This window comes from Cynocephalus volans, chromosome 8 (assembly GCF_027409185.1).
Source record: "Cynocephalus volans isolate mCynVol1 chromosome 8, mCynVol1.pri, whole genome shotgun sequence".
Taxonomy (NCBI): Eukaryota; Metazoa; Chordata; class Mammalia; order Dermoptera; family Cynocephalidae; genus Cynocephalus; species Cynocephalus volans.
In genome coordinates this window covers 12,823,847-12,845,901 of record NC_084467.1, presented here as the reverse complement: position 1 = coordinate 12,845,901, position 22,055 = coordinate 12,823,847, and the positions used below count along the sequence as shown (strand labels likewise).

The 22,055-nt window shown below is 54.4% G+C and overlaps 1 protein-coding gene across 1 annotated transcript in view; it reads right to left on the bottom strand.

The window, feature by feature from the left end:
- Positions 1 to 21,762, bottom strand: part of CROCC (ciliary rootlet coiled-coil, rootletin) — a 39,924-nt gene extending 18,162 nt beyond the window's left edge. The window contains exons 1-18 of the mRNA XM_063104721.1: positions 21,682 to 21,762; positions 20,363 to 20,517; positions 14,364 to 14,549; positions 14,183 to 14,266; positions 14,046 to 14,107; positions 13,802 to 13,967; positions 13,044 to 13,150; positions 10,168 to 10,404; positions 9,607 to 9,703; positions 8,873 to 8,956; positions 8,211 to 8,444; positions 6,502 to 6,701; positions 4,431 to 4,613; positions 3,350 to 3,494; positions 2,520 to 2,666; positions 1,915 to 2,145; positions 1,032 to 1,225; positions 625 to 752 (exon numbers count right to left, since the gene is read on the bottom strand). Of these exons, the coding sequence (XP_062960791.1) occupies positions 625 to 752; positions 1,032 to 1,225; positions 1,915 to 2,145; positions 2,520 to 2,666; positions 3,350 to 3,494; positions 4,431 to 4,613; positions 6,502 to 6,701; positions 8,211 to 8,444; positions 8,873 to 8,956; positions 9,607 to 9,703; positions 10,168 to 10,404; positions 13,044 to 13,150; positions 13,802 to 13,967; positions 14,046 to 14,107; positions 14,183 to 14,266; positions 14,364 to 14,549; positions 20,363 to 20,497 (2,620 nt within the window). The 5' untranslated portion in view covers positions 20,498 to 20,517; positions 21,682 to 21,762. The remainder of the gene's footprint in view (positions 1 to 624; positions 753 to 1,031; positions 1,226 to 1,914; positions 2,146 to 2,519; positions 2,667 to 3,349; positions 3,495 to 4,430; positions 4,614 to 6,501; positions 6,702 to 8,210; positions 8,445 to 8,872; positions 8,957 to 9,606; positions 9,704 to 10,167; positions 10,405 to 13,043; positions 13,151 to 13,801; positions 13,968 to 14,045; positions 14,108 to 14,182; positions 14,267 to 14,363; positions 14,550 to 20,362; positions 20,518 to 21,681) is intronic.
- Positions 21,763 to 22,055: the final 293 nt, after the last annotated feature.

Genomic DNA, 22,055 nt, shown 5'->3' with positions numbered 1-22,055 from the left:
TGGCTGATTGCCATCAACATACTTGGTCAAGTGTAACTGTCAGCACTAATGGAGGTGTCTGTAGGGAAGGTTCGCCCCACTGTGGCCCATGTAGGAAACATTTCCTGAGTGGGAAACCCACCAGCATTTCCTCTTCTGGTTCTCTCTGGCTCAGTGGACGTAGACAGGAAAATTAATTTCCACGACCCAAGCAGGTGCTTAGTTAACGTTTGATGAGTTCAGGGACTGGGTGGGGAACATGCAGGAAAGTGGGGCTGGGATTGTGGAGCCAAGAGAGTCAGCTGGTGCCTCTGCAGAGAGCTGGGAACCTTCTAACTGCCCTGATGATGAATAAACAGCAGCCACCATTGATGGAGCCCAGCACTGTGCCAAGGGCTTCACATGCTTTTCTCACTTGGCTGAGAAGGCGGGCATTATCACCTCTAATTATCAGATGAGGAATCCGCAGCCCAGATAGGCAAGGAAGGGGCTTGCTCGAGGGAAGCTCAGTTCTAAGTGGCAGCACAGGGATAGAACCCAGGCCAGCCAGACTCCTAAGACAATGCTCCAAACTTCTGTGAGACCCCAGAAGAACAGGTGGCAGTTTGGGCGTAGTGATCCCCCCCAACCCCCAGCCCTTCGTACCAGTCAGGGTCTCCTTGGCCAGCAAAAGGGCCTGCCCATCAGCTTCCAGCTGCTCCCGGCGGGCCTCAAGCTGGGCCAGCTGCCGCTGCACCTCAAACAGGCTGCTCTCCAGGGTTTCCTTCTCCAAGCTGCAGTACACATTGTCCCTAAGGCCTTGAGACTCAGCCTCCCCGGCCCCAGGAATCTGTGGCTTTCAGGGCGTGGCCAGCCATGGGCTGAGTGCCAGCCTACCTGCCTGACCGGGCCCACACTCCCTGGGGAAGGCAGAGCCATAGCCAGGATATGTTGGCAAGCCAGGCTCCTAAGTAACTGCCTCTGTGGACCAATGCCAGGGCATGGCTGGTCATGGTGTGGCCCTAGGAGGACCCCCCCACCTAGGATGGGCTGGGCAGAGCCCAGGGCCTTACCGCAGGCGTGTGGCCTCCTCTGACAGGGCCCGGCCTTCACGTTCTACTGCCACCAGCTGCACAGCCAGGCCGGCCCGTTCCTTGGCCAGCGCCTCTTTCTCCCGGGCCGCTCGTTCCAGTGCCTCCACCTGCCGCTGTGACTCCTGTCGGACCTGCTCCAGCTCCTGCTCCCGCCCGCTCAGCTGCCGAGAGAGCTGGCCCCCACCCAGGGATTGTGAGCACCACTTCCAGAATCCTCCAGCCTGTTCATCATGCAGCACGCCAGCTCTTGGCCTGACCCAGCCCTGGCCTGACAGGTAGGAGTCCTGGGTTTGAGCCCAGGCTCTGCCCTGATTTGCTGTATGTACCTGGGCAAATCACAGCCTTCTCTAGAACTGCAATGCACATGCATGCAAAAATGAGCACCCTCACTCAGCTCTGGGATGGGGAGATGCCCCATCTTCTAAAGACCTGTAGGAACGTGTGCCCTACAGAACAGATACTGTATAAATGTCCTTGGACCCCTGAAATCCTAAGGTCCCTTCTAGCTGTAATGTCCCAGAAAGTCTAAGATTCCAATTCTAAGTTTCCACTTACTATCACATAATTGATCTATACTGAGTGGTGACTCAGTGCCAGATCATTCTCTTCTAAGTGCTTACACAGATTTTCTCACATATTCTTTAGAATAACCCTTTGTGATAACTCTCAGCCTCATGTTATAGATGGGGTGACTAAGGCATGGGGAGGTTGGGTAGCTTGTCTGAGGTCCCCAGCTAGCAGAGGTGGGGCTGAATTTAAGCCTAGAAGTAGCCTATGACTTACCCCAGGACAAGATGCAAGAGGCTGGGAGCCTGGGCCCCTTCCCACCTGCTCCCACCCCCCACACCTACACTCAGCCCACCTGGGCAAGCTGCTCCTGCAGCCGGCTGCGTTCTTGGCGCAGAGTGGGGAGCTGCTGCTCCAGAGCCTCCCGGGCCTGCTCCGCTGCCCGCAGGGAGCCCTCCAGACCCTGCCGCTCCACCTCCTGCTCCAGCCGCACCTGCTCCAGTCGCTCCTGCTCCTCCAGTGCCAAGGTGGCCTCCTGCTCCGCCTGTCGCTGCCGGCCCAGCAGAGCTGCCTTTTCCTCCTCCAGCTGTGGGGTCCAGGCGGAGGTGGGGCTGAGTGAGCAGGGTGAGGGATGCCTCCTCCACCCACCCACCCATCACAGCCAGCCCAGGGAGGCTCCCTAGGGGGCCAGGGGCACTGCCCTTGGGTGTGTGGACACGGAGGAGGGAAGAGCACAAAGGAGGGTCCACGGAGCTTCTTTTCTCTGATACCATGAGAGAGAAGACAGACAGACAGAGTCAGAGACAAAGAATGACAGAGACAGAGAGGCAGGGACCAAGACAGATAGGCACAGGGTGTCGGGGGTGTGAGCAGAGGCTGGGTCTGGGGTGCCTCAGTGGGGTCTCACTGACAGGGGAGGACAGGTGGGCTAGGCAGGTGACCTGCTGGCGGGTGGCTTACCTGGGCAACAAGGCGGTTCAGCCCCAGCTTGTCCTGAGCGAGGCTCTCGTTGAGGGCGCTCAGCTTGGACAAGGAGTCCCGCAGAGAGGCCTCCTCTACCCTCAGCTTGGTGGTGGAGAGCTCAAGCTCCACACGGCTGGCCTCAGCCTGCAGGGTCAGGACCAGGGTGGCAGGGAAAGGCGGGGCAAGATGGGAAGTGGCAGGAGGGTGGGGATGGAGAGACACAGGAAGAGACATGAGAGATAGACCTCAGAGATGGGGTAGGGGAGATGATGAGGGACATACAACACGAGACAGAAGAAAAATCGCTACAGAAAGCCTGATGCTTATGATGCTATTTAAAAGAAGCCACACATCGCAGAGCTGTGCAAGAACCCATGAACCCAGCTCATGTTGCAGGGCAGGGCCAGAGGGCAGAGGGTCCCACTCCCGCTCCCCCAGTAGGGTTTAGGGGTGATATTACTTAGGGCCCAGGCTGCAGGGAGTGGGGCAGGTACCCGCCTAGGACTCTCCAGGCTGTGGTCCCAACTCTCCCAGACTCCTGGACCTGTGTCCAGAGATGAGATTGGATGCCCTGAGCTATAGGCACTACCCCCAGAAGCAGCTGGAAAAGGAGCGATATGGCCACTAATTAAGGTCTGCTTATGGCTGGGATCAGAGGTCAGTCTGCGGCCTAGGTCAAAGTTCAGCCCATGTCCAGAAGGAAGGGGTCAGTCTGAGACCAGGCTCAGAGGTCAGCCAGAAATAGGGATCAGTCTGTGCCAGAATGAGAAGGTGTGGGACCTAGGGTCAGAGGGAGGTTTGTGATTGTGTGGCATACAGGGACCCACCTTGGTCAGTGCCTCTGCCACCTCAGCCTTCTCGGCCTGCAGCATGTCCCGATGCAGTGTGGCACAGCTCAGTGCCTCCCTCACTTCCACCAGCTCCTTCACCAGCCCTGACCGCTTCTCTTCCAGCTGCTCTAGCTGTCTATGGCTGTGGGACAGAGGGCAGGCAGGTGCCCCATGTCACTTCCCTGCCCTGAGCCTCCTGCAGTCAGCAGGATGCTGGGCGGGAATGGGGCCCCGAGGTAGGAGCCTGGGGGCAAGAGCCTCAACCACAAAGACAACCAAACCCACTGCCTTTTAACTCTTTGACTCTGGGCCTCAGTTTTCAAATCTGCATAATGAGGTAACATCTGCCTTGTGAAGTTGTTATAAAAATATATGTACTTACATGAAGTGCTTACAACAGCCTGACACATCTCCCAAGGGCCTTTAGAAACAAGAATAATATCCACTACCATGATGTACTAAACAACACCATCCCTTATGTCTCAGAGAGGTGGATAGTGCAGTGGTTAACAGGTTAACTCTGAAGGCAGAATGCCTGGGTTCAAATCCTGGCTCTTCCACTAACTAGCTGTGTGACCTGGGGCAAGTTACATGACCTCTCTGTGTCTCAGTTTCACCACCCATTAAATGGAGATAATAATAGCTTCTACATCACAGGGTTATAATGAGAGTTAAGTGAAAGAATCTAGGAGCTTAAAATGGTGTCTGGCACTTAGTAATATTAGTACTAATTTTGCTACATTTTTTTGGTGGTTGGCCGGTACAGGAATCCAAACCTTTGACCTCGGTGTTATGACACTGCTCTAACCAACTCAGCTGACCCGCCAGCTCCTACTACTGTTATTTTAATTACTGTTGTTTTTATCAGCCAAACTCCACCTCCTACCAGTTGGCTGATCCCAAATAAGTGACTATATACCTCTCTGAGATTCAATTTCCTGAAATGGGGCTGGTTGGAAGATCCTATATCAGAGGGGTGCCATGGGACACAGTGGGTGCTCGCTAGCCCCCAGAAATGCTATCAGGAGTCCCGAGGCACATTTGAAGCTCCCTGGCAGGAAGGCGAGAAGCTGCTCACCTGCGCTCGAGCTCCCTGCGCGCCCGTGCGCCATCTTGCACTGTGTCCTCCTGCTCCTCCTCCAGCCGGTCCCGCTGGCGCCGCAGCTCCTCCTGGGTGGCCTGCAGCTTCTCCCGCTCCTCCTGTAGTTCCTCGGCCTGCTGCTGGGCCACCTGCAGGCTGTGGGCCAGGCTGTCCTTCTCCCTGCGGGACAAGGGGAGGGAGAGCAGAGGGAGATGCTGGGCTCCTCTCAGCAGGGAAGACGGCTGTGCTAGCTGTGTGCCACCCCCTGCCATCCTCCACCTGCAGTCAGCAGGATGCTGGGTGGGAGTGGGGACCTCCCTCTGGGAAGCCTGACCTGGCCCTGCCCATGGTGGACTCGCTTCACTCACACCTCCAGGCAGAGGAGACCCGGCTTGTCTTCTCCCCAGCCCACCCACTCAGAGGCCCAGTGCAAAGGATGGAGGCGCTGGCATTATCTCCAAGCCCCCACAGGTACAGGAGGCCAGCGCTATGTTCCTAGGACACTCAGGAAATTTTGCTGCCAGCTCTGCCAGTCCATGTGACTAGGAAATGCCCCCTACAATACCCCCTGCCTCTCAATTCTGGGAAAGCTAGTAGAGCTAGGTCTGTCCAGGACCCGCAGCTCCTGTCATGGGTCAGCAACACATGATAGCCATGGCAGGGGAGGGAGGAGGCAGCACCTGGGAACCCCAAAGACTTGCGGACACCTGCCATTTTCCCCACCTCCAGCAGTGTCAAGCAGTGGAGGTGGGGTGTCCCTGTAACACCTCCTTCCAAGCCAGCCAGGGTTTCTGGCTCAGGCTTACTGCTGATTGCTGTCATATCTTCCAGTGCCTGCCTCTTCACTTGAAGTGGCAACCCCTAAATATACTAGATAGGAAGCCTGGCAGAGGGGGCAGGGCCTTACAATGTGATATTAGGTAAAAATAGCAGAATGCAAAATGGGATGTGGGCTGTGAACACGACTTAAAAAGCCCTTCTCCGGGCCGGCCCGTGGCTCACTCGGTAGAGTGTGGTGCTGATAACACCAAGGCCCCGGGTTCGGATCCCATATACGGATGGCCGGTTCGCTCACTGGCTGAGCGTGGTGCTGACAACACCAAGTCAAGGGTTGAGATCCCCTTACCGGTCATCTTTAAAAAATAAATAAATAAATAAATAAATAAAAATAAAAAAAAAAAGCCCTTCTCCTTCCCAGGCAGGGAAAGCGTGGGTTTGCTATCAGGTGTACCTGAATTCCAGTTCCCACCCTGCTACACTCACTGCCTGAGTTTGGGTGCATCTCTCAACGTTGGGACAATAATAGTTCCAAATGGAATGAGTTTAGAGGGAAGACTAATTGAGATAATGCGAGTAAAGCACTTGGCAGAACCTGGCACGCAGCAGGTGTGCAGGAAACATATCGGAAAGCAAAGCTGGCTCCGGACAGGGGTTAGGGTGGGCAGGTGAGGCTGGGAGGGGGTCCCAGGTGCTGCCTCCTCCCTCCCCGCCTTTTAATTTCCACTCCGTTTTTCAAACTTTTTGTTATACAGTTACATTTATGAAGAGAAAAAAACAACCAGGCAGCTAAGAGGTGGATAATTTCTTGTCTTAAAAATCTCCAAGAAATACAGTCTAGAATAGTGCTGTCTATAGAACTCTCTGAGATGATAGAAATGTTCTACAGCCACGTATAGCTGTTGAGTTGAAATGTGGCTAGTGCAAGTGAGGAAATGAATTTTTACTTTTTAAACATTTTAATTAATTTAATTTTTTTTTTTTTGTCTTTTTGTGACCAGTAAGGGGATCGCAACCCTTGGCTTGGTGTCGCCCGCACCTCGCTCAGCCAGTGAGTGCACCGGCCATTCCTATATAGGATCCAAACCCGCGGTGGGAGAGCCGCTGCGCCTCTAAGTGCTGCACTCTCCCGAGTGCGCCACGGGGCCGGCCCTAATTAATTTAAATTTTAATAGACACATATAGCTAGTGGTGACCATATTAGTGCAGAGCCGCATGCGTAAGGCTTGGGCTGGAGTTAGGTCCAGACACTGATTTATTCTCGGCCCCCCACCTCCAACCTCCCAGGCACCTGCTCAAGAGGTCAATGGTGCTTCGCAGGCGCTGGGCCTCGCGCTGGGTGTCCTCATGGGCCTGGGCAGCCTCGTCGGTCTTGTCCCGCAGGCGCTGTAGCTGCTCCTCCAGAGCACGGCGTTCACCCTCGCTGTCACTAAGCTGCTTTCGCAGGGTGCCCAGCAGGTCCTGGCTGGCCTCATAGCGCCCACGCATGTCCTGGGGCATGGAGACCACAGAGTCTGGGAGCTCCCAGAGGCTCCCAGAGGCCACCCACTCTCTGCTGGTTCTGGGAATGTACACCAGCTTACACTAGGCCTGGGCCTGGGCCCGCGTGGGGAAGGAGAGGGGCCCTGAGCCCTCAAGACTAGGTTTGCACACCCCTTCTCTGTGCTCTCACCACCCTTCTGAGCCTTCAGCTCCCTGGGCTCCCAGATACGCCTGTCTTAGGCCCCCTGAAGCTACACAAACCCCCAAGCATACTCCTTCCTCTCCTAGGTTCTGACTCCACTCCAGGCCTCCCAGGCTCCTCCCCCTGGCATCCTGGTTCCACCCTCTTGGGAAAGGAAGTTCTTAGTCCCCCTGGGATCGGGTTCTAGGCCACTCCCCTGGGTCTCAAACCACTCCCCTAGAACTCATGCCCCACCTGCCAGTCCTAAGCTACAGTGGACTGTAGCACCTATTTTCGGCACCAGCACGTGGTGACTGAGACCACAGGAGGCAGACTTGTGTAATCTCGGTGGCCAAGCATGCTCAGTAAAAAGTTTACCCCTCGATGACCTCCAGTGGGTCTAAAGAGCACCTAGAATATTCCAAGGGTATTCGGTGCATGTGATGGAATTTGACCAATGAGCATGCTCCAAAGAGACCAACTGAGCATGTGCAAGGCTGGGTTACATAACTGGGATCCACCCCCACCCCCACCCCCGTAGCTGAGTATTCCTGAGATAGCATGAGTGTATCTACAGACAGCGAAACTATAGAAGGAGAATCCAGGAAGAAAGCAGGGCTGTTGCTCACTCTCTCTGCAGCCAGACCGCACTTTGTCTGTGAGGTGTGTATTTCTTATTTTTTGTGTTAAACTTGCCTTTAGCAGGCTGCTGCTCACTCTGGAGCCAGTCTGCCCTTTGTAAATAAGTGTATTTCTTGCTTTTGTATTAAACTTGGTGCGGCTGCTGCTCAGTCTCTGGAGCCAGGCCGCACTTTCCCTGTGAAGTCTGTATTTCTTATTCCTTACATTAAACCTGTTTCACTTTCTGCTGTGACTCTGCTCTTGAATGCTTTCCTGTGGCGAGTCAAGAACCTGGGGGTTGAAGTCAACCGTCGGGCCCCCGGGAGACCCTCTCCTCCAGTGTCACTCTGACCCCCCCCCCCCTCTATCCCTGCTTCCCAAGCTCCTCCCATCCTAGGCTCTGATCCCTTCTCCTAGACTTTGCCCCACAGTCCTGGCTCTGTATGACCAGGGCCCTCATCTCCCTTTCTCCCAGGAGTCTAACTCCACAGCAGCCTCCTCTGTTCCCAGGCTCCACCACCAGCCACCCAAGCACTTCCCATTCTGGGCTCACATTCTGCCCCAGAGCTTTCGGCCGTCTCCTTGGGTCTTAACACCCTCGGCCACTTTTCCTCCGGTTCTTTCCATCCCGGGATGCTCAGGCTCCTCTCCCAGGATCCTGGCCCCGCCCCCGGGGTGCCCAAGCCCCTGCCCAGGACGCTCAGACCGGTTGCTACCTGGACCTGCAGCTGGCGCTTGTGCAGGGCGGACTGGATCAGCGCGAGCGTGGAGGAGTCAGAGCAGGCCGGGGAAGGGCCTCGGCGCGGGGAACGGCCGCGGCCGGGGGAGGAGCGCCGCGGCGGAGACGGGGTCCGCGGGCCTGACAGTCCCCGCAGGCTGCAGTCTGACGTGTCCGCCGTGCGCTCGGAGCCGCTGAGCTGGACACCGCTCTCCACGTCCGACAGGACGGCCTGGGGGTGGGGTAGGGGGCCAGAAGGAGGTGGACAGCCGCGGGGTTAGCTGGGCAAAGAAGCCCAAGCGAGGCGGTGAGGCCGCTTCGTCCCAAACGCACATTCGAAGCTCCCCCGCTACAGGAAGCCTTCCTGATTCCACCTCCTCCACCAGCTCACGGCCCTCAGCTTGTCAATAAGGCCTCTCAGTCACTGTGAAGACGTCATTCAGCATTTCTCACACATGGGCATGGAAAGTGCCATGTGCCTCCCCTTTGAAACTTGGGGGCTCCCCCAGGGCAGAGGACAGTGAGCTTGCAGGGGTGTTGAACAGCAGCCTGGGTCCCAGGCCCCCACCCCTTGCCGTTTAGCCCAAGGCCACCAGAGCGCCTGAGGTTGGCCTAGGATTCCCATCCCTCTGGCCTCTCAGGGCTCCCTCCACCTCGCACCTGTGCCAGGTCCCTCAGGGTCTGCTGCAGCCCCTCTCCGTCCTCTGTCTCCAGGGCCGCCTGCTCCTGTAGCCGCAAGGATTCCTGGAGTGAGGTTAGGGAGACAAAGAAAGGGTGGTCAGGGGCTCTGCCGTAGTCTGAAACCATCCCTCCCTGGTCCACCACTGACCAGGTGGCCTCTAAGGCCGTGGCCATAGGCCAGCCACTGACAGATCCCACAGCAGCCCCAATGCCCTCACCGAACAGACAAAGCACAGTATCCTGTCCCAGATCACACAGACTATTGGAGCTTCAAGAGCTGGATGTAGAACCTAGGTCGGGCCCCACACAGAAGGGTGACCAACCCAGGCAATTCCCTTGAGGACAGTCCCGTTGGTGGGAAAGTAGCTGAGTTCCCAGAGGAAGAACCCTGGGCCAGCAGAACACAGGCCAGAGTTCAAGTCCTGACTGCCCTGCTTACTGGCTCTGAGACACTGGACAAGAATTTCCCCTCTTAGGTCTCAGTTTCCTCATCTGTAAAATGGGGATTGTGCTATAGGGCTGCTGGGAGGATGAAATGGGATAAAGAGGGTGAATGTGCTTACCACTAAGCCTGGCACACACTATAAGGGGCAAAACTGAGTTTGAATGGGATGCTCAGGGTGGCCCAAGCAGTCCAGCCCAAGGCCTGTGTCCATGGATCTGGTCGGTCCCCCATCCCACCATGCCACATCTCAGGGGCAGCTGCATCTCACCAGGGCCTCAAGCTTCTCAGTGAGGGCCTTGTTGACCTGATCCTTCTCCAGATTCTGGTTCTGAAGACGTTCTACTGCCAGGGCCAGCTCTGTCACCCTGGAGATGAGGGAGCAACAGAGGTAAATGGAGGACCCACCCCAGCTTCTCCTCAAATCCACCAGCTTTTGTGTCCCTCATGCTTCCTCAAACCTGAGGCAGTGACCCTAGGATCCACCTCCCTAGCTGTGTGACCTTGGGCAAGTCGCTTCTCCTCTCTGGGCCTCAGGCTTCTCATCTGTAAAATGGGAATGAGGTTACCACCAGTTTTATCTCAGGGGAGAGCACTTTGGGACTTGTCCAGGTGGCAGGAGTTAAGAGCACAGTTCTGTCATTGGAGGTTGACCCGCTTGTGTTGTGCCCTGGGCAAGAGTCCTGTATACCTCAGTCTCCACCTCTGCCAAACAGGATGCCTAAGAAGACTGGCTGAACTCATCCTGGTGAAGATACTCCCTCCTCCCTGAGTCTCCAGGTGCATCCCCGGCAGGGAAGCCTGCCTCACATAGTGCCCATCAGGCACCCACCTGGCACTGAGGTCAGCCTTGTCCAGGTCTCTTTGCACCTGCAGCTGGGTCAGGTCCTTCTCACGGAGCACCTTGTCCCGCAGCTGCTCCTCCAGCTGGTCCTGCAGAAGTGCCTGCTTTTCCAGGGCTGCCTCAGCCCGGCTCTCTGCCAGCCGCAGGCCTGCACTCAGCCCCAGGCCCGCCTCCTGGACAGCCCGTGATGTCCGGGCCAACTCCCCTCCCAGCTGCAGCAGGTCCCTGGGGGAGAGAACACTGGATGGGATAGGATGCAGGAGGTGGGCTTGCAACTCAAATTAAAACTACACTGGGATGCCATTTGTCACTATCAGATTGGGAAAAAAAAAGTTACATAATGCACAGTGTGGGTGAGGCTGTGGGTAATAGGCCCTCGCCTACATGACTGATGGGAAGGTAAGTGGATACAACCACCATGGAGGGCAATTAGGAAGAGTTCTGAAAATTATGAATGCATAGGCCCTTTTCCCTACCAACTCCACATTTAAGAATATATCCTACAGATATACCTTAACACAAGTGAAATGACCTGTGTACAAGGTGATTCACTGCGGCATTGCCCATGTAAAAAACCTAAATGTCCATCAAAAGGGGACTGCTATTAAATAAATTATGGTACATCCATTCAATGGGATACTCTGTGACAGAGAAAAACCAATAGAGAGGTTCTTCATAGTCTGATATAGGGGCAACTCCCAGTTATAACTATTAGGTGAGGGCCAGCCACACTTGGGAGAGTGTGGTGCTGATAACACCAAGGCTGCAGGTTCGGATCCCTATATAGGGATGGCCAGTTAGCTCACTTGGGAGAGCGTGGTGCTGACAACATCAAGTCAAGGGTTAAAATCCCCTTACCGGTCATCTTTAAAACAAAACAAAACAAAACAAAAAACTATTAGGTGAAGAAAGCATCTTCAAGAACTGCAAAGATGAAATTCTACCAAGAGAATATACCAAAAAGGTGTGTGTGTGTAATCTGCTGTGTTTGCAAAATAATCCTGGTAGGTCACTTAGGAAGCTGATAAATGCTGCTTGCCTCCAAGGAGGGGAGGGGAGTGTCTGCAGCCAGAGGCGAGAGGAAGATTTTTTTACTGTACATCCTTTTGAAATGTGAACCTTGAAATCCTTCCCTTTCTCTCTTTTTTTTTTTTTTTTTTTTGGCTGCTGGCCAGTACAGGGATCTGAACCCTTGATCTTGGTGTTATAATACAGTGCTCTAAGCAACTGAGCTAACTGGCCAGCCCTTATTTTCCTTTCTTGAAAGAACTGTACCAGTAGGTATCCAGCAGCAGGGAGGGGACATGACTTATCATAGGATTCCGGTTAATACATGAAGGAGTGACAGATGAGAATATCACAACTTTGCAACCTCTGATGAATACTCAGATCCTGGCATCGAGCCGAGGTCACAACAAGAGAGACACCCAGGCATAGGGGCCTCCTGTTGGAAAAACACAGTCCACTTACAGAGTCTTGCCAAGAAAACAAAAAACAAACCACAACCGAAACTGAATCTGATCTAGCCTCAGATCTAATGTCAAGTTACAGGAAACACAGGGGACACAGTAACATGTTAAATGGCACCACATGGATACAACCAACAAAATCCAGACTATGGGACTCTCTAGGGACAACTGTCTCAGTTTTCTGAACAAATAAATTAAAAGAGACTTAAAAGATAAAGCAACCAATCACATTTTGTGAATGTCTTTGGATCGTGATTCAAACAAATTATAAAGAAAAAAGTGAAGCAAGATTATCTGTGACATTTATGAGTCAACTAAAAAATGTGGACACTATTTGATTTTTAAGAAAGGATTATCAATTAAAAAATTTTTAATGTAAAAAGGAAACACATTGGCCTTCTTCCTCAGGGCTCTCCCCGGCAGCCTAATCTGTCCCACTGTGGGGCTGACTGTCCACACTGATCACAGCACGCTTCTGCTCCAAGATCACACAGCACCAAGCTCGCCTGCCTAGGCGGACTCTCCTTTCCCTTCACTTGCTGTTGGCTCCAACTCTGCCGTTTTCTCCCACCTCCAAGTCTCTGCTCAAGCTGTCCCCTGCATCTGGAACTCCCCCCGCTCCACCAATTATAATCCTACCCTTCCCTTGGGCACCATGCAAATTCCCCCCCATCTAAGCATTTTTCTGACCTCCCACCCCTCCCATCTTTCTTTTTTTTTTTTTTTTTTTTTTTTTTTTTTGTCCTTTTCATGACCGGCACTCAGCCAGTGAGTGCACCGGCCAGTTCTATGTAGGATCCGAACCTGCGGCAGGAGCGTCGCAGCGCTCCCAGCGCCGCACTCTACCAAGTGCGCCACGGGCTCGGCCCCCTCCCATCTTTCTGACCCTCCAGGATATACCCTCTGTCCCCCTTTCATGGCACTGACCCATGACTTCTTCAGTCTAGAATTTGGGGGGGTTATGTCTTTTCATCACTACAGGTTGTGAGATCCTTAGTAGCAGAAACTGAATATTCTAGTGGATGAAAAGCAGCTTCAAATACTGACTTAGCCACTTACATACTACTGTGTGACTTTAAGAAAGTCACTCAACCTCTCTGAGCCTCAGTGTCCTCATCTTAAAATGGGGGTTATTACAGTTCCTACCTCACAGGGACACTATGAATATTAATTGAAATAAAATGTACAAAGAGCCTAGTTCAGGGTAAACAACTAGCAAATGTCTGCCACAATTGTGGTAATAGTTAATTGTTATAAGTTGCCAGGGCCTGGCACACAGTAGGTGTTGAATTGAACTGAAGTTCAGCTGAGTTGAGTTTGACTTAAAGAGCAGGGTTGGCTCCAGCTGCTGCAGAGTCTCCCCAACCCACACCCCACCCCCCAGCCAGGTCTCACCTCTCAGTGGACATCTTCACCTCGCTGACCAGCCGTCGGACCCCCACAACCTGCCTCCAGAGGAGGAGAAGGCGGCTGTGCTCATTGCTGAAGTAGGCATTGAAGGACTGGAGGGAAGAGGTGCCACGTGAGGGGCAGGAGTGAGGGCCCATCCACTTCTTCCCCCAGCACCCCCCAGCTCCAGGGAGTGGGTCTTCCCAGGGGCTGGCTCTGGGCTGCATGGAGCTGTGTTGAGCGGCCGTGCTTATGCTCCCCAGCCTCCACAGCTCCCTGTTACACAGCCAACTGGGTTTTGATGCCTGTGCAATCCATAGGGCTGCGACAGGCAATGAGGAAGGGCAGAAAGTGCTGGGACCTAGGTTTGCATCCCAGCTGCCAGTTGCATGTCTATGAGCAGGTTATTCAACCTGTCTTTAAAATGAGGATAATGGGCTGGTTAGCTCAGTTGGTTAGAACATGATGCTAACACCAAGATCCAAGGTTCTATCCTTGTACCAGCAGGCCAAAAAGTAATAATAATAAATAAATAAATAAAATGAGGGTAATGATAGTGCCTATCACATATAATTATGAGGAATAAAAGAAAAGGCACTACTGGCAAATGTCCTAGTGAAGGCGAGCTATTACAACAGCGACTAGGTACCTCTGCGAAAGAACTCCCCTGGCCAGTGGTGCCACTCCCTCTCTAGACTTGCGAGCCCAGCACTCCACAAGGGCCCTTCCCCGGGGGTCAGGGGCCTCCCAGCACCCCCGCCCACCTCCTCCTCACGCCTCCATGCCGCCTCCCGCTGCTCCAGCTCCTTGCGGCTGCGTGTCCAGTCGCTGGTCACCTTTCGTATGTCCTCACTCAGAGCCTGGTTGGCTGAGCCTGCCTGGTCCAGCTGCTCTCGGAGCATAGCATTCACCTGGACCAGGCTGGCACTCCTGGGCAGAGCAAAAGGGACCAGTGGGTGCTTGCTCAGGGAGGGTCACCCTGTTGTACCTTCCCCACTGCACCCTCACCTCTGCTGTTCCTCCTCTAGGCGGAGGAGGGCGCTCTCCAGGTCTTGGCTATGTTCTGTGTCCTGGGTGGGAGGGGAGAAGCATGAGGCTGGGTAGGCGAGGCGGAGGGTGTGTCCCTGCCCAACCCTAGCACCCACCCTCAGCCGCTGCTGCTCCAGCTCCGTGGATCTATCCAGCAGCTGCTGCTCCAGCTCCGAGCACTTCTTCTTGTACTGGAGGATCTGGAGGTGGGTGGGGAGCAGATGGTGAGCCCCAGGGGGTGTGGGCATGGCAAAATGAGTACACAGGAGGGCAGGAGTGGGAATGGGTGGCCCTGACCTTGGCTTGCAACCGCTGCACGAGCTGGGCCTGCCTCTGCTGGCCCTCCTGGTAGGCCTGCAGCTTGCGCCGGTAGGAGGCCTGCTCCTCCTGCAGCTGCCTGCGCAGCTCCACACTCTGCCGTACCAGTCCCCTGGGCTCCTGTGTCTCCAGCTCCCCAGACTCCAGGCGTACCGCCTGCTCCAGCTGCAGGGAAAGACCCTGGGTGAGAGTCCTGGGCTTCCTGGGAAGGCACGCACAGGCCTCTGCAGGAGGCACCAGGCTGGGCCCAGACCCACAATGCCTTGCAAGCTGATAGCCTGGCACCTGGGGGGAGCAGGCACATGTAGACCAGTCCAGGATGCAGTGCATGGGTGCACAGGCTAATGCAGCCGTGCATGGACATATAGACCAGACATGCATGGATGCACAGATGGGAAATGCATGGATACAAGCTCGTGCCTGCAAAACACAAAAATGTACCTGGAAGAAAACCCTAATCCTCAGTGCACTGAGTGCACTGTGTGCCCCTCCTCCAGAACCCTTAGCCCCGTTGTGGTTTATGATTATTACATACATGCCTATGTCTCCCCACCCCCACCCCCAACCCAACCCCACCCCAACGTGAGCGCAGCAAAGCCTGGATTTTTGTTCCCCACTGTATCTTAGTACCTAGAACAGTAATGTGGCATGGCTCCACTCAGTAAATATTCTTTGAGATCATGAATTAACATGAGCACATGTGAACATATTCCAAACAGAGGCAGCAATACTCGGATGCATATCTGAGCTTACAGACATGCACATATAATACGTCCACACAGACAGTCTCAAACACCCCCAGGGTGACACAGATCACACCCCCATATGCACAGGAGCAAGAGTTGTAAGAGGTGCACACAAACGTCACCCTATCCAGCACCTGCTTATTAACGCCCTCTCAGTCCCCACCTCTCCCTTACCTCATGGGAAGCCTCTGCTGCTGCCCTCCTTCCCCCACTCCCAGAGAGCCCCCTTCATCCTCGGACCCTTGTGGGCACAGGCAGGATGCCTGCCAGCTCTAGCTGTCCCCACTAGCCATGGCCCCTGCTGATCCCAAGCGGCCCCCTCAGCCTTGTCCAGCTGTTGGGGGAAGGGAGGAGGATGAGTGGACTAAGAAGGGTAGGGAGAGCACACACTGTGGGCGGCCGTGACCACCAACAGGACGACCCCCAAGCCCGGCTCACCATCCACCTCCCCAGCACCTGGCCTGCTACAGCCTGGGCAGAGCAGTCACACACCCACCCACGCAGGGTGTCACAGAGAAGCCAACGGGAGGGGCAGCTACTCGCCCACACTAATCTCCAGTCCAGGCCAGGTTATCAGCGGAGACAGCTGTCCTCCAGGCCTGCATCCACCCAGTATGCCCAGGAGATGCTTCATGAGCCACTGGCAAAGCAGAGGACAACTGCACCTCTAACCACCCCACCCCCAGGGCACCCACTGGGGCTCCACCAAGCGACTGACTGTAGCTGCTTGGGGGTTCCCCTCGAGTTGGGAGGAGCCCAAGCTAAGGGTGTTGAGGGGAGATGGAAGTAGGGGGTTTCTGCCTGGATGGCGGCTGCAGGCCTGTGGCAAGTGTCTACACAAAGCCCTCCTAAGTAGGGTGGTGGGCAGAGTGTCCACATCTGTGTGGCGGTGGTGGCCCCGAAATGTGTGCGAGTTTGCGTCAATGTGGGTGCACCTCCTTGGGTGGGAGTGGGGTGTGTTTTGTCATTTGTCTCCACACGGGCCACAGTGTGTTTCTGTGTGTGGGTGCTGGGTACATGCGGACAATTTGTTGTGCCCAGGCCTTCACGTGAACCTGGGAGAGGTGGTGTCTGTGGTTGCAGGTCTATGTTGCGGTGCAAGTGTTGGGTCCATCCATGTGTCTCTGGGCGTGTGTTCACATGTTTGCATATGTCTGTGTGTCAGGGAGGCATGTGTACAGCTGTAAGTGGGTGGGTCTGGGAGTGTGTCTGGGCTCCACGTGTCTCTGGTGTGTGTGTCAGCAACTATATGCTTTGTACAACAGCGCATACCTTTGTGGCACTGATGGTGGCTGTGTTGTGTTATGTACTGCTTCTGTCCATGCATCTGAGAGATGGGAGACAATGGGTTGTGTTGCCTGCACTATGGGTACATTGTGGAGGTGGGACTATTTGTCTGGGTGACTAGTCTCTGCCTGTGTGGGACTGTGCGGTGTGTGGCTGTGGGTGCTGGTTATGCTGTGACATTCCATGAATCTGAATGTGTCCGTGAGGTGGGTGTATGTTTCCGTGTGGCATGTTTTGCACATCCGTGTGTCTGTGTGTGGGGCCTGTTGTGGCCTGTGTTGTATGCACTTTGCACATCTGTGTGAACCAGGTGTTGTTTGCTTCTGTGATTTTGAGGGGTCTGACAACCCTTCCCCAGTGCTCACAGCTGGAGCTAGGCCACTCCTAGTCACACCTCTCCCCCTCTCACAAACTGCCCTGAAGAAAACAGCCTTTCCATTCTACTTGCAATACAAAAGGGAAGGAGGCTGCCACCAAGCCTGGGATGAAAGAAGTTTACAGTCTCCCCTAGCAACTGCTTCCCTCTTACCCACCATTCAATTCACTCTGTCCAGTTGCCATGGACACTGGGGGAGACCAGGGAGTCCATGCTCAGGAGCCAAGGGGGCATGGCCACTCCCCACTGCCACTCCTCTTTCCCCTCCCCAGCTGCCTTATCCTATATCTGCTCCTCAGGGACAGGAAGAAGGAGAGAGGGCCTCCACAGGGACCCTGAGGCCCTCCCACTGACCTGGGAGGTGGTCTCTCAGAGCCCCTGCCTCAGTTTCCCGGCAGGATATGCAGTCGACAGGACTGGATCCTGACCCTCCCTCCACTCCCTATCCCAGGGGTGCTGTGGGTTTAATGGGTCAGAACAACTTCGTTGACTGCCCCCCAGCCCAGCCCGGTATGCAAATTATGTCCACAGTGGGAGGCCCTGCCACCTGCAGGCACGGGGACAGTGGGCAGCAGGGAGGGATAGTGCCACAGGTCTGCAGAGCCCTGGAGCAGGGGTCTCATCCCAGCTCCACCACTGACCTTGGGCCTATTATACCCCCTTCTCCAGGCCTCATCTTCCCCATCTTTTTTTTTTTAAAAAGATGACCGGTAAGGGGATCTTAACCATTGACTTGGTGTTGTCAGCACCACGCTCTCCCAAGTGAGCTATAGGCCGGCCCTTCTTCCCCATCCTTAATAAGGTGATCTCCAGGCTCTGAGGTTCTCTGTGAACCCAGCCCCGAGGAAAGACCTTCAAGGTCATTCTCATCTAATACCTGCCTCCGAATGGGGCGTTGCTCAGACCATCTTGGACAGAGAACAATTCAAACACCTCTGTATGCTATCCAGTGGCCTCCCCAGCCACATGAGGGAGGCCCCTTGTGCTGCAGCCCCAGCCCCAGCATCTGTGTCCCAGCAGAGAAGTGACCCACCACCTCCCATCTCTTCTTTCCTTCTCCTACCAGCAAGGGGGGCAGTGCTGGCTTCACAGTCAGTCAGAAGTTGGCATTTAAGAGGCAGCCCCTGGGAGACCTGGCACTGTACCACGGACCAAAAGAAGAGAGGCCTAAACCAGGAGAGGGCTGGCTCGGGGTCCCTTTACCACCGATAATGCAGGACTTGAGCCAGCCCACCCTTCACACCCCCGCAGACCCTGGGAAAACTAGCTCTGCCCTGTCCCAAGTGCTAGGGGCCACCGTGGGCCCCCTCCACTGCTTCTGTGCAAGTCCCAACAAGCCGAGGGCTTGTCCAGGCAGGCAGGTACCAGGACATTAGCACACCCCACAACCGTACATAAATATACATACCCCCTTTCCAACACGGATGTGCAGGCCTTAGCATGGACAGGTCTAGCTCAAGGGTCCCAGGCTAACCCTGGCATTACCACACAGGGGACCCTGGGCCAGCCCCTCTGGGTCTCTTCCAGCTTTTCAGGGGCCAGCTGCCTTTTTAAGTCCCTAGCCCAGTGTCTTCCCGTACATAGGAAATAAAACAGCAACGCTGAGCCCTGAGCTGGAGTTGGAAGACCTGGGTTCTAGCTCTAACTGGTTGTGTGGCTCCCAGCATGGTGCTTTCCCTCTCTGAGCCTGTTTTCTCCTCTGTTACGTAGGCATCATAAAGGTCCTGACCGCAGCAGTACATTAAGTGTGAGGCACCTGGCCGCCCTGTTCTTGAGGTCTCTTTTCTCTGCACCATGGTTCTCAACTTGTTGGGGGAAATGCCTTGAGCAGAATACAATGGGAAAATAATCTCTACCCCTTTCTATTCCAAATTCATTTTTATACCTTCCTGTCTCGACAAAAACCATATGAAGTCGACACCACTGGGCTCTATGGGAAAAAAGAAAAACCTGCTCCCATTACTCTGCTGGCAGCTGGGGAGTGCTAGCCCCTGTGTCATAGTGCGCAGAATTCTAGCTTTTTCCTCTTTTCTCTGTATTACTGGGTTCAGAGATTACACTGTGTCTCTATGTGAACATGGACAGTTAGCATTTACCAACAGGTATCTGTCTACTTTCTCTTGTTCAAAAAAAGAAAGGAAAAAACTTTTAAAAAATGGGGTTTATAGAAGGTCAGCAAAGGGTGGGTTTGGTTATCTGGGTGGGTTAAGTGGGCATTTTGACCACATGGCTTCTCCTTTGGCATGTTTAATTAAGATGTTTAATGGATATCCTTGCAGTTTAAGATGGCACTTTTGAAATAAAACTCTCTCCTAATGGTGACTTGAGCCTTGTCACTCCATGGGAGAGTCAGTAGAACCTGCAGGATCTTATTTGGAACTGACATTCTCTATGTAATTTTGTTCCTGTTTATTTTTAAATTTTCTTCTTGTTTCACTGGAAAGGAAAGATGATGTTCAGTTTTAAAAGTTAAAAGTGGGCCTGCCCCGTGACTCACTCCGGAGAGTGCGGCGCTGGGAGCGCCGAGGTCGCGGGTTCGGATCCTATACAGGGATGGCCGGTGCGCTCACTAGCTGAGCGCGGTGTGGGCAACACCAAGCCAAGGGTTACGATCCCCTTACCGGTCACAAAAAAAAAATAAAAAGAAAGAAAGAAATATGTAAAAAAAAAAAAAAAAAGTTAAAAGCACACAAGTTACTTTGTTACAATAAAACTAAATGTGTACACACACACCAAAAAATAAAGGAATAAATAAATGTGAAGCACCCAGCCCACACCTGGCACACAGTAGGCGCTCAATAAATGGTAGCTACTATCACCACTATTATCGCCATCACATGCCTCCCATCTGCACACATACACTCTGTCCTTCAAGCAACTCTCTCACCAACCTCCAGCCACCATCAACTCCCCAGGGTCACCTCCATGAGCCTGGAGGCCCAAAGCAAACTGCACCTACAGCATCCTGCACCCCTGGCCCCGGGCCACACCAACCTCCCGCTCCAGGCTCAGGGACCCCCAAGCCTGAAGCACAGGTCCCCAGGTGATATGAGTCCTGTCTGGACATGAAGACAGGCCTGGCTTCTCCCGCCTTCCCTGCCCAATGGGGAGCAGTGGCAGGTCTTGTGGCTGCCCCAGACAACCCGCAGGACACTGCAGGTGCCTCCGCCAGCCTGCCCCAGCATCCAGCCACTGCCTTGACCCAAGCCTCGTGAAAATCGGAACACAGAGAGATTCCCAGAGATTCACGGGGCAGGAAGGGCCTCTAGAGGACTTGTTCTCTGTGCCCCACACCCCAAGCAGGCCTGGGACAGACAGGAATAAGATGGCCCTGGTGCCTAGCACTTCATTCCATTATCTCACTGATTCCTCATAACGACTCCATGTCACCATCCCCTACAGAAAACGGGCTCAGAGAGTAATCTGCTCGAGGTCACTCAGGTTGGCAGAGCCACAATCTGAACCCAGGCTACCCTGACTCCAGGGTCCACCTTTCACCCTGTGTGTGGGCCTCGTCTGGATGTCTGGAGAGCCCTGGTGCAGCCCCCAGCCCCCAGGCAGCCACCCACCCTCTCGCTGACCGCATTGTACTTAATGGCGAGCTCATCACGCTCAGCACGGCTCTGGGACAGCAGGTCCTCCACACGGGACAGCTCCTGCTGCAGCAGTTGGTTTTCTTCCTGCAGCGACAGCAGTGATGCCATCTCTGTGGCCGGCAGCAGGGCTGGCAAAGGACAGTGGGCACCTGGTTAGCTTCTACCGTGGCCAGTAGATCTCCTCCCACTGGTGCACCACTCAGGGCAAGAAGATCAACCAGGCCCCTGGGGAGGCCAGGTGGGAGTGGCTGCAGCACCAAGCCTGTGCATGGAGATGGAACAGAAGGGTGGGCAAAGAGATGGCCTGGAGTTGGACTTAGAGTGGACACAACAAAAGTGTGGCCCCAGCAGGCCTTCTCCAATTACTATTCTTCTGTGGACCTCAGTTTTGCTCATCTGTAAAACGGGTGGAACAGTAACTGGACCTTGCCAGGAAGGCTGAAAAGCCTCACTCAATGGAAGGGCTTCACGCAACTTCTAAGACCAGCATTCAAGATAGTGTAGGTCTGGTTGTAAGGAGGAGAAAGAGAGGAAGAAGAGAAAGGCCAGAGAGAGAAGCAGAGTTGTCCACCTCCTGTGGGCTCCCCTTCCATCCTGGGAGAACTGGATGCATACCACGGCCCTCAAGCAGCCACAGCCTGCTTGGCTCTTCCAGCCCAGCATGAAGGCTCTCTAAGTCTTTCCCTGTTTGGGGTTATAGGGCCCCAACATCCCTGGTCCTCCCAAGGAGAGGGCCCATCCCTAACCAGGAAGTTGGACAGGAACACATAAAATACCATCAAGTAGAGCTGCCAACACAGCAGCTGCAACTAAGCCCCTCAACCACATAATGAGGTTGTGCATGCCAGGAGGAGCAGGACCGTGAGCCTTCCTGCACAGGTGGGGAATGAACAGCCCACCCCTCAGACTTCTGCAAAACCCTGAGCTAAGCTGAGCTGCCCTCCCCCTGTAATCTCGGGTTCAGCCAGTTCACTTCTTCCCTGGGAGGGAATATGGTATTTGGGGTTCAAGTCTTTGCAGCAAGCTGCAGACAAGCAGGGAGGGGATGCTCAGCCCTTCTTTTCAAGCCATATCACACGGGGAACGAGTCTGGGCAAATTACATTTCTGAGCCTCCATTACCTCATCTGTAAAATGGGTCCCTTAATCCCTGGGTCGTGCCTGCCTCACAGTGAGTATAGAAGGAATGGAAGCTATAATCATTATCGTCATTATGACTGCTGACAAGGGGAATGTAGGAAAAGGGGAAATGTGGGCAGCATCTGTGGAGGGAGAGAGGCTGGGGAGCGGTACCTGGGCTCTCAGGCTGGGAGAGGTTGCGGGTGACAATCTCCCTGATGCAGGCAGGCAGGCTGGTAGGCTGAGAGTCCTGGTCAGGGTCCTGCACACTCAGGCCCCTCTCCTGGCCCGGCTCCAGGACACCACTCTCCAGTGCCTGTGGGGAAAGAGAGGGGTCTTTAGGGGACCTGGGACCCTGGGCTCCCTGGCCTCTGGGAGAGAAGAGCAAAGTCCTGCTGCCCAAGATATGGGTGCCCAGGAGACTCTCAGGAAACCCCCAAGATGGAGCAAAGCCTGGGTGTTACAATCACAAAAAGCCCCCCAGGAGGAAGGAGACTCTTGTGTGTCCCCGCCCTGGAAAGGATGCCCTTTCCCAAGGGCTAGAGAAC